Source organism: Seriola dumerili, unplaced genomic scaffold, assembly GCF_002260705.1.
Source record: "Seriola dumerili isolate Sdu_G_001 unplaced genomic scaffold, Sdu_1.0 BDQW01000043.1, whole genome shotgun sequence".
NCBI lineage: Eukaryota > Metazoa > Chordata > Actinopteri > Carangiformes > Carangidae > Seriola > Seriola dumerili.
Genome location: NW_019174298.1, coordinates 139,435 through 151,365, shown reverse-complemented (window position 1 = coordinate 151,365; position 11,931 = coordinate 139,435). Strand labels below are relative to the sequence as shown.

The 11,931-nt window shown below is 39.1% G+C and overlaps 1 protein-coding gene across 1 annotated transcript; it reads right to left on the bottom strand.

Moving 5' to 3' along the window:
• Nucleotides 1–3,112: 3,112 nt before the first annotated feature.
• On the bottom strand, nt 3,113–11,488 carry aaas (aladin WD repeat nucleoporin). The gene is made up of 17 exons (XM_022739182.1): nt 11,371–11,488; nt 11,031–11,172; nt 10,728–10,855; nt 9,690–9,745; nt 9,505–9,596; nt 9,232–9,278; nt 8,213–8,311; nt 7,812–7,955; nt 7,010–7,130; nt 6,775–6,899; nt 6,370–6,430; nt 6,182–6,272; nt 5,885–5,978; nt 5,061–5,128; nt 4,868–4,949; nt 4,647–4,731; nt 3,113–3,333 (listed from the first exon to the last, which is right to left on the bottom strand). Exons 2-17 carry the CDS (start codon nt 11,139–11,141, stop codon nt 3,178–3,180), a joined length of 1,560 nt encoding a protein of 519 aa, XP_022594903.1. The 5' UTR covers nt 11,142–11,172; nt 11,371–11,488; the 3' UTR covers nt 3,113–3,177.
• Between the last annotated feature and the right edge of the window lie 443 nt (nt 11,489–11,931).

Genomic DNA, 11,931 nt, shown 5'->3' with positions numbered 1-11,931 from the left:
CCCAGTCCTACTCCATCTCCCTCCCTGTTTCCCTCCTGACACACAAATACGGCATTTTGAATCAGTGTAGACCAAAAACATATATATATTCTCAGTAAGTAAAATCAAATCCAGGTGCTCCAGGCCTGTCCATCACGAGCAGGAGCAAAACCTTTACTGTGTATTATAAATCCTTGGTTCTATTGTTGTAAAAGTCTGTGTTTATAAACAACCAGATGGTTTTATATATATTTCCACATTATGTGTGTACATGTGTCTATATGCACACCAACACTTTTTGGAAAGTGAGGATACATTTGGGATGTATGTTTCAGTGTCCTGTACCCCATGACTGCCCATCAGAAGAAGGCCCAGTTCTCCAAAAAAAAAAAAAAAAAAAAAAAAAAAAAAAAAAATTTGTTTTGAAGAATTTGAGGGAAATCAATTTTGCCTTTTTATTGTAGTCATCCAGATCGTTTAAAGCTACCTCACGCTGAAAAACAAAGTGAAAATGTTGAGTTTAAATCTGAGCTGACCAAAACATTAGCTTTCAGGTGGATCTGGGGCTGAACGGCCATCTTTGCTTTGGGTTGCTCTCTCTTCAGAAGGTGCTATGAGTTCTGTAATTCTCCACCAAACGCCCCCCCCCCCCCCCCCCCCCCCCCCCCCCCCCCCCCCCCCCCCCCCCACCCCCCCCTACCCGAATTCCCACTAGCCTCACACCACACATTCACACTCCACCCTGGAGGAGGGGTGCAGCCGGGTTAAGACAGGGGAGACAGGGGCTACTTGGGGACCTCCTCTTGAGTCCAGATCCCCAAAGCTGAGCGTGGGACTCTGAGGATGGTCACTTAAAAAAAAAAAAAAACCAGGGTGGGTTGTCTCTGTGTGTGTGAGGGCGTGTACATTTTTTTAATTAATTTTATTATGACCATGATCATTTTTGTTTTTATTTTGTTACACTTCTAATTGCTGTAAATTGGAAAATAAAAGGAAAACCGAATTAAGAATGAAGTTGATTTTTAATTGAGTTTTGAATAAAAACAGAAATGGCGTGGGGATGTATTTCTTCTCTCAACAGAACCATTCATGTGTGCTTAAATGTTTTTTTTTTTTTGTTAAACTTGTATTTCTTGAGGTCAGTTACTCTTGACTGTGAGTGCGTAGTCAGTGTGCATGTGTGTGTGTGTGTGAAAGTTTAAGACTGTGATGCAAGTGTGTGTTTTCATATGAGAGAATCTCATAACAAAAAGGAACAAACGTACTGTATTCGTTCTGCGGTTTCAGGGTGGGGCTGGGCGTCGTTGGCTCCTGTTTGTCTGAACTAATAGGCATAAATAAAGAACATTTTGTTGACTGGAATCAAGTATTTTGTAGAGTAATGATGCATCTGAACAGCTGCATCACTACTTGTCTGTACTGTGGCCTGCTTCCTCTCCGGTCTGTCCTGAGAAATAAAAGCTTGACTTAAGCCTCCACAGTGACATATTCTTATTCAAAATATAATGACCCATTAGGCATCCAAACACATTAAGGGTCTACTTCATATTTGATACATATGAAGATAAAATGCTCCGCTAATTATTGTTCAAATCAATGTTAATTATTGTTAAAGACCGGAAAAAACTAAATTATATCACATTTAAAGGGGAACTCCACTGATTTTACACATCAGGTCAGAGGGAGCACTGCTGGATAAAGAAATAAGACCTTCTGTGGATCCAGAGGAAGCAGAAAGAAGCCTGACAAACTGCCTCAAGTGACGTTACAGTTGACAGCCAAATAAAGCCATCAACACACTTCGCACACAATTTTTAATCCTACATGCAGTGAAAAGATGTTATCAAAAACATTTCAACAACTCTGTAAAAGGAGAAGACACTTTTCACCTCCTGCCCAGAGTCCTGCAAGGTCTCACTTCTGCAAACCTGCACCTGCAAAGCTTCGCATCCGACTCAGGATGGATGGATTACTGAACAGACCTACAGGCACAGACCTAGGGGCCTAAGGAGTCAGGGAGACACTGAAAGAAACACAATATGATCACAAAGAGAAGCACAACAACTACAGAGACACAAACTGGCTAAAAGTAGATGCAAAACAACCACAAGACGCAAAGTGATCCCAAAGAGACACAAAACAACCACAGGAAGACACAAAATAATGAAAAACAGATGCAAAATGATTTCAGAGACACAAAACAACTACAAATAGATGTGAAAACGGCAATAAAGACATGAAAACAACCACAAAGAGACTTTTTCAGTCTGGGTGTCCACTCTAGCGAAGGCCTGCGGGAGGTCTTTACATGTCTGTGGTCAGGGCGCCAAGGTCTCATAATCTGTCCTTGGTCTGATCAGATATGCTCCAGTTTGGCTGATGGGCAGTACAGGGACACACAACAAGGAACTAAGTAGCTGCTCAAATGTCAAAACCTACTTGGCAATAAATCTGATTCCGATTAAAAAATAACAAATAATAAATAAAAACGTAGATTCCACAAGCAGAAGAAATGTCCACATTTTTGGTGAAATATTTCCATTTCTTTCCTCCTGCTCAGACACAATTTTCTCTCAAAAACAGCACATACTATTAGGCACATGTGGCACAGGATGTCTTCATCAATTATTTATTTTGTGCTCCTGTTCTGAAAGAGGCACACTTTGTACATTCGGGTCATTCGACAAGTAGCAGCAGATCTCCAAACCCTGTTTTAATATTTTGTTCCAAGGTTTAAAGGATATTTTCAGAATCTTTTTTCAATGGATAAATAAACAGAAGTCGGTTTTTCTATCATGGAAAGGAGCAGAACGCATCATTTTGCTCAGATTTATTGTCATTTCCTCCTTCCTTTATTTTGTCACTTTTCTAGTGTGCACACAACATAAATGTCGAGTATTTCAGGCTCTGATGCAGTGATTGTGAGTGATTGATTCTTTTTAAAAAAACTGTCCATTGAGAGTCCGACAATGTTGTAAAAGTACAAAAGTTAAATCAGCAGAGTACTCTTTTAACTTTAAGTGCAAATATTTCAGCTCTGGAGCATGAACTCTACATTTCATCATGACCTCACAATGATTTCTATTTGGTTCAATGTTTTGACAAATAAGGAAACAAGTCTTAGTATAACAAGAACTTTCTACACATTTATTGAAAATCTGTGATAGCAAAAATGACTCATGGGTGTGTGATGGTCGGTCAAGAGATGAACTCTGTAAAGAGCGACTGATTGGCAAGGGCAGAAGGCCTTTCCTGCGGGCAAGGCAGTAACGGACTGCCACTCAGGCCAAAATGGGGGACGCCAGCGCTCACAAAGTAGAAAGGCACATGGGTAATTCTTCCAGTGGACCAACACTGTGAACAGAGAGAGAAATGTCACTGTGGAGGTGGTAGAGAACAGAGGGTTTCTGCGGGGTTCATTGAGTTCAGTTTGAGACTCTTTTATACCACATAGAATACAACTTAATACCTGCTTCACAATTACACAGACTAAAGTACGAAGGTATGACGGAGAACCAGTTGGAACAACATGGCTTGGAATTATGCACTACTATATCCTGTTTTTTTCCAGTACTTGACAGTAAATAACAATAATTCCTAAAGACATAATTAATAATATCAAAGCAACATGGATGGAATAAGAGAAATAAAACAGATAAATGAATTAGTCAAGTAAGAAAGACTGATTCATGTAAGTTTTTGCTAAAACTGACACTTTTTAGACAAGGCGAGTTTCCTATCTACTGTAGCTAACTGTAGTGACAGTGTTAGTGGCAGGTCTGATGGTGCTCTCTGAAACAACACCAAAAAAAAAACAAAAAAAAAAAACTGAACAACCACAATTCACTGACAAAACAAACCCAGGTGTGAAACGTCTCCCAACAGCCCAGAATATAAAAACATTTTACAACCAACATTACTGTTGTCTGCAGGCTGTGTTTTTACCTGTAGTTCAGCTCATTTGATCCAGACAGAGGGAAAATATTGTTGTCTTTTAGTTCTGGTCCAGTTCATGTTCACACAGATCTCTGCTGACTGACAGCAGGTCACGCAGCACATCAGTGCTTCTAAAGTGTATAATTATGTTCTCTAGCAGCACAAAGAACTCACGAGGAAATAACTGATTCTAAGCTTTATTTATATTATTAAACTGCAAATTGGCTGCACGTTATGAATATGGAGGATGCAAGCAAAACAGACTGCAGTTTTAACTGCTTTTGACTGTTTGACTCATTAGGACAGCATGTTACCATGGTTACCAAATTATTTACATAAGTGGTCTCAGACTTTTGGACCATGCTGTATGTCACTTACACAGACCAATCATTATATCACCTCCTGAGGAGCTCACAAACTGCAGATGGATTTATTAGTAGTTTAGCTTTTGAATTTATGCTAAAACCACAAATCTGCTTTCACTAAATCCTGTGTTTGGTCCGTTTGCTTTCAGACCACAAATAAACCGCCAGAGTCGACTCGGAAGTTGTTTAGGCCTCACCAGAGTTCGAGGTACCAGCCCAAATGAACCGTACTCACCAGGAAAATGCACCAGAGTTCATTTTAAGTGAACCAAACAGGTTGGGTGTGAAAACACTTCTCTCTGTTCAAGGCTAAAACTACCACATTATTTACTAAAACCTAATATAAAGAGAAAAACAGGGACTAACCAAAGTGAGCAGAGCTCCGTGCTGGAAATTCGGGTGGAACTGCATCAGTCTCGGCTCCGCACCAGGCTCTCCTTGAACAAAACCACTAAACAGGGAAACATAAGAAATATTCAGTAAATGTAGCAGGGATATACAGTAATACTAAGCTGGGAAATGCAATACTTTTCAGTTCTACTAAAGCTACACAAATATGAAATGTGACCACATGTAAAAGTACGAACCATGGCAAAAGCTCAAAAATGGGGTTGGTTCTTGTCTTGAACACTGCTATGATTGCAGGCCGGTCTGCTGTGTGTGGATCACCTGAAAGATAAAACAACGACTGACACTACTTATTAAAACTAATGCTAAAAATGACTCCAGTGTAATACTGACTGGGTTCATAGAGGTGAACAGAAGAAAAGTGAGAAAGACCTTTAAGAAGCACTGCAAGCCTCTCTCCTCTGGGATCCCAGGCTAAACACTGGATCTCTCCACCAACACTGGTAACAGATTAGACAGATGTGAGAGACTCAACCTCCAGGATCAAATAATCAGCAGTGAAAGAAGTATTAACATCTTTTACTGATGTACCAGCAATACCACAGTGTAAAACACTTTTACAAGTAAAAGCCCTGCATTCAAAATGTGACTTGTAATATAATGTAACAAAAAATAGACTACGTATTAGGAACCACATGCACTTAAAGTATCAAAAGTAAAAGTCTTCAAGCAGGACGGCCCTTATCAGTGTTATATATTCATACTACCGGATGATTATCACTGATGCATTAACATGTAAGCTGTATTTAAATGTTGTAGTCGTCGGATGTGTAGCTCATTTTAACTACATCATAAACTGTTGGGTATTTCAATCAATAAGCAACTATTGCAGCTCTGAAATATAGCAGTCATATAAAATGTATTAAGTAGACGCCGTCAGGTTAACTACAGAAACCTCAAAATTGCACTCAGGTCCAGTACTTAACTAAGTGTACTTAATTAATTTTTACAATTACATTTGAGGTAAAAAGAAAAACTGAGGCTGTATAAAGCACTGTGCTGACTGATGCACATAAGAATTTGAGTCAGACTCTTTGCTTTTTTTCAACCCTGCTTGCTGATTTGAGGCTATAATAAAAATTTCCAGGTGCTTCACACTGTCTTTCTTTTTCTCTCTGCATTGTACCTCTGTTTATCTCTGTATTTAATGTATTTACACTCTAAGGCCAATCAGCGATTTAGTTTAAAGATCTTACATGATGTCTCCATCTGGAGTGTTAAAGGTCGTCTCTGATAGGTCAGCCACCACTGCTGCCGCCTGTGGCCCTGCTGATGTGCTTGCAGAAATGCCTGCAGAACAACATCACACAGGTGAACACGTGCTACTTATCTCTTTTTTCTATAAGTTAATAACTAGTTACACAAGTTATCAAAATTCTGTATTACTGTACAATCGCTTTTTCATCCAAATTTACATGAAAAATTGCTAAATCAATCATCAACAAAGATGTGTTTTCTTGAAAATAACAGGTTATTTTTATAAAGACATGAACCTGGTGTGTCAGTGAAGGTCAGAGCGTAGATGACCGTCTCTCCCTGCACAGTGAAAAGCAGTCGACTCCCATCTGGACTCCAACAGCCAGACTAACCAAAACATAAAACATTATTGAGCAAATACAAGATGTAAAATGTTTGCTTGTATCATTAAAAAATGACTTTGAAACATTGTGACAAATATCACCTGGCAGCGCCCCTTCACACATGGCCAACGCTCACAGGTCCACATCCTGGTCTCCCAAACCCTGAAGAAAGAAACTTTACTCATCAATGTGTAGGAACTCCACTTTCTGTCCACTTACTATCTGATAGCATCTGCTAAACTCAAGACTTTGCCACTAATCCCTTACATGTTCATAAATATTCATGAAAGTTGAGTGAGGCTCTATTATAATACAGCAAGAGGCCAATGAATCTAGTCCACACACACTAATCATGAAGGAGAAAAGTTCACATATATTCTCTGGCAGCTTTACATATCTTTAACTTGAAATGTGCTAATGTAGCTCCACAAGGAAAGACAGAATGACGGAAGGTAGAAGGTAGACAAACAGGACGCTAGGTATTTTAGAAACTCGCTGTCTCTAACCTGAACAGGGTAGACGGTGTAGAAGCCAGGATGTGGCTGCCATCAGGGGACCAGGACAGGAAGGTGACCCCACCTCCTCCAACCCGCTGAAGTGGCACACAGCTTTCTGCAGCTACATCCCAAACCTGAAACATGTATTGATGTCAAAGTTACAAACAAAATTTCAGTCAAACACTTTGTGCATCATTTTTTGCAACATGAACTGGACTTAAAATATGTAGCTTTTCCCTCATACCATCACTGCAGTGTCCATAGGCGAAGCTGACACAAGGAGAGACCCACTGGGAGACCAGGCGATGGAAGTGACTGGAGAGTGACCAGGATGAGACAAAACTTGAGCACAACCAGATGAAGGCCTGGATGGGTCGAGAGGAAGAAGAACCATGTATCATGAAGAAATCAATACAGCACAGGAAAAGGCAAGAGAGCAAGAGTTTTAGGGTTTCTGCAGGGTTAAATTCTAAACTTTTAAAGATCTTTTTAACACCACAGAGAATGCAATTCAATAATTTTCACACTCATACTGGTCAAAGAATGACAGAAAACCAGTAGACAGTAAGGCCTACAATTATTTATCAAGTACATGAATTTATTGACATCCATTTCACATTTCTGTCAATACTAATGGGACCATGACTCAGATAAGTGGCAGAAAATTGATGGATGGATTAGCCAATCGTTGCAGCTCTAAACAGATTAATTGATGTTTTTGCTAAAATTGACAATTGACAATGAGGTTGCTTGAGTAGTTATTGTGTTTGCTAGAGGTCTGATCATGCTGACTGAAACTGAAGTTTCCTGCAGCACAGTTCACTGTCACAACAATCCCACTTTTAGTTGATGTGTGACATCTTCAAGCAGCTCACAACCACAGACAAAAAAAAAGTTAGAACTAGGATTACTGTCTACAGCAGGCAAGAAAAAGGATAAATGAAATTCAAAACTTTTTGATAACTTCTAGAAACTTTTTGGAGAGAACTGATTTCAATGCTTTCTAAGACCCTTCATAACCTGCGCATACCCCAGAGCTTATGTACCTGGTTGATAGTGAGCAGGGGTCCACGTGCCAGACCAATAAACAGTTTTGGCAAGCAACAGCCAAAGCAGATGCACACAGCGGCTTCCACTGCACTGCTGCCACACTCCTCTGTAGACGGTGCTTGAGTGTGGGAGTTGTGGCACTGATATACAAAAGAAAAAAAATGAATGTCATCTTGCATTACAAAGCTTTGATCAACAATTATCTTTGTTTTTAAGTTATGGTGGGCGTCTGATCATATGTAAAATTTGTGTGAAAGTTCAAGAATTACAAGTTTAGCTATGGTACTCATTTGGTAAAAAACAAGTGTAATAATTTGCAAAGAAAGCAAGAGCATGGTTTCATGACAGATTAACAGTGTAGACTTTAATCCATCAGCTGTCAGCGTAGTTACGGCACCTTTTGGGGTTGTAGATCTTAATGGAGTCATCCAGGAGGGCTACAGCAAATTTATCTGTGTGAGGATGCCAGGCAAAGGCTCGCACCACACAGTCAGACCTGGTAACACAGAAGGGAATAAAGCAGACAAAGGTTACTGACTATTCAATGGCTGTTTTTTTTTTGTTTTTTTTTTTTATAATTTTGTCAATTACATTTGGTTTAAAATACTGGACAAGGGTTAGGGTTTTGTGGCTGTAAGAACAGCCATCAATCTGATGATTAAGAAAGAACAAGAAATTCATTGTTAAGATTAGGGTTAGTAAAAAAAACCTCACTGACATTTGTAACTGTGCTAATAACTAAATTTACAGCCTTGGAGCAGAGTCTCTCTCAACAGTATGTTGTGAGGCCTACTTTATATGTACAAATAGCAACAGTAATTTTTTGAAGAACAATCTAATATTGTTGTTAATTCAATATTTATGTTCTTTTACAAACACCATTTCCCATCAGCCCTAGACCTTCACGGGTTAAATATCACAGCTCGACAGAGGAGGTGAGTCCATGAATAAGTCGAGGGGTCATGGTTAGTTTAGACATGTCTGTAATAACAGCAGGACAGAAAGGAGTGAACGCTGCAGAAGCTGTTAAAGTTGAAAAAAGATTTTATGGATGTAGACATAACCAAGTTATGATGACATAAGAACCCATGCTGCAGTGGTTGTAGTTTCTTCATGCAAGCTGTTTTTTGTTCTCTGCTCACAAAGTAATTGGTGTTTCATTTTAATAAAATCGTGAAGGTTTCAATGTCTCACAGTGAATGCTGCAGTGGATGACAGTTTGTGCTCAAATATGGAAAGTAAACTCCTGCTAAATAAGAGACTGCATTGAGTTAGTGAAAATATTTGAAAGAGAGTTTTGCCTGGATGTGATTCTCTACATCCAAGAGATAAAAGTGATTTCATTAATGTCTTCTTTTATTCAGTCTATCTGAACAGTTGAAACCCTAAAATATTGGCAGCTACATTGGCACTTACCAGTTCAGCACTTGTGAAAACTCAGCTATCATGTCCTCACTTCTCAGCTATGGAACAAATAACAAACAGGTAACGCACAGTTTAATGTAACACAACAAACATCTGATAATCAATCAAGATTTCTGTCAACAACATATTTAAAGATAAAAGATTATATAAAGGTATATATATACTATATAACCTTGTAGTGTCAAACTCTGTTCTGTTGAGTGAAGGTCAAACATTTAAGTGAAGTAGCAATAAGCAAAGCACAGGGGGGGGGGCAGTACTTACCGTGAGATGAGGAAACAAGGAGCCGTGAAAAGAAGAGACCCATCGGAGCAACGCCAGCGTACAACCAGAACTCATTGACAGCCATTTAGGCACTGTAAGATACAGGAGAGTTATATCAGTGGATATGAAGCATCTGGTCATTATGTGTAAAACAGCACAATAAGGGATTTTGGTGCCTCACATACCCTCTGTATGCGAGTTGGTAATTTCAGTGAGTAGTCCTGAGAAACCACCATCCCGCCTGGAACAGAGAGAGAGAAGTTGCAATTCGATTGATAATTTTTGTCTGTAATAGACTTGGGACAAATTATTGATATGACAGTACATTGGGACATTATGTCTTGCAGTACATCATCCTCTGACTTCGAGTTACTTGGTCTACATATGACAAAGATTTGGGTGACTATGAGCCGTAGCTGTCTCCTTCCTTTACTGGACACTTGTACAATCATTCAGGTTTCTAGCAGTTTAACTCTTTTGCCAACATATGGCTGTTTGACTGATGGCACATGTTTTCATGTTACTGTGTGCGCTACGGAGGCAATAACAATACTGTTTTATCTAAGTTGTCTGTACCTTTACATGAAAATGAAAACACTTTAAATTTCAGTGTATACATTTTTTCACATTCATTTGTCTGATACTTTTGTGCAAACCAAGTTACATGTTTTGCACAGACGTACTCAATAACACTTCAAAATATCTGGGAGATGAGGGATCGAACCATCAAAACTCACATTTGAAAGCTTCACCCCTTGTTACATGGCAAGATTCCTGGTGAACAATTATTGTCTCACAAAATGTTTTGTGTTGTACAGTCATGTGTAATATGATAGCACTACAGCAGTAATTTGACCTGTAAATGGGTGATATAGCAGCTCATATTAGCTTCCTGCAGATATATGTACATTGTGTGCCAATGAATTGCAGTAAACAAATGCCATGGTAGTTTCTAAAACAGTGTATCCATTGTATTGTTTGCCCACCAGAGAACACTGACAAGTTTTATTTTGAATGGAAAATGCCCTGCTCAGTACATACAGTATATCGCTTGAAGTTCTTATAAAAACAAATTTAAATTTTCTTTTTAAAATTTTTAAAATTCAAAAGTCCTGTGTTGGTCAGGCATTAACAACATAATTGTCATAAGCAACATGTCAAAGTTTATGCATTATATGCAGTAATTCCGACACCTTGTATGCCAGGTTAAATGTGTGTCCTACCATGCTGCTGCGCTCCTCATCCACAGTGTCTCAGAGTGGTCCAGAAAAGCTGCCTTGCTGCTGCTTTCTGTGCGACTGTGGAGCTTCAGAGACTCTCGTGGGAAGTACAGACTAAGAGGACTAGACTCCTGCAGAAAACACACAACAAAGTGATTACCTTTACTAAAGACACTACAGATGCCTAAAACTACAACAACTCATTAACCGATTATCTTCGGGGTCAAGGTCCTTATTGCTGTTATTTTGGACCCCCCACAGAAAACCACGTTTGACTAAATCCAACACAGCAGCTGTGAATCACACCTGTTTCGTTTGGTCTTCAGTGTTGGTTCCGGACAGTAGCTCGTTGTTTGACTCACACAAAGTGGTATGTCCCGAGGGCAGCGGAGGGGGAAACAGCGCCAGAGAGCACATCTTCAACACGGTGAAGTCTTACCACTGGACCCTGGAAACACACCATGGATCACACAGGTAAACACCGGGTACCAAATGTCATGTTTACACACCAACAGCTGAATGTAGCCTTACACTCGACGTCAACTGGTTGGCGTACACTAACGGTTAAAGTTAGCTAGCTAGCTGGCACAAGTTAACTACTTTGATGTCACTTATTATTGTTATTATTACTTGTTGTGGAAGTTACCTTGTAGTGTGTCCTGTGTATGGTGGTGAATTTTCATGCGGTAGTTTTCCAAACTAAATAAAAATATATGCTACACTGTTGTGAGATTGTGCCTCGCTTCGAGTCAATCCCGCCGTGTGGGTTACGGCAACTCAGAAGGACAAATTGTGCGCAGCTCAGTTTTTTTTTTTTTTTTTTTTAAATGTTGAAACAACTTTATTTATATATATATGACACAGATAAGTACAGTGACAAACAATGCTTTAAAATTTAAACATAGAATATGACATCAATTACCTACCAGAAATAATAACAAAATAGTTGTTATTTGGATTAAAGTGATAGAATTAATTGCCTATACAGGTGGGGAGAGTTGAACATATTATAATAATAATTAATCAAAATATGGAACTGAGCAAAGGGCCAGAATAAATAATATGCAGTGTACATAAAGTTTTGGATCGTGTAGGTCTTCTCCTTCTTCTTGTGGCTTCTTTTGGAAAAAATATTTGCTAATTCATTTCTTTTAATTCCAATATGTGCTGGTATCTACAGACACCCAAAATGACACTCAATCCCATC

What these genes read in the sequence shown, in the direction of transcription:
- aaas (XM_022739182.1), bottom strand. Translation starts at nt 11,141, where the DNA reads ATGTGCTCTCTGGCGCTGTTTCCCCCTCCGCTGCCCTCGGGACATACC. An exon ending in CCTTGTTTCCTCATCTCACG is followed by an intron (nt 9,279 to 9,504) that starts GTAAGTACTGCC and finishes TTTGTTCCATAG; the next exon opens with CTGAGAAGTGAGGACATGAT. An exon ending in ACACCGTCTACCCTGTTCAG is followed by an intron (nt 6,431 to 6,774) that starts GTTAGAGACAGC and finishes TTCTTTCTTCAG; the next exon opens with GGTTTGGGAGACCAGGATGT.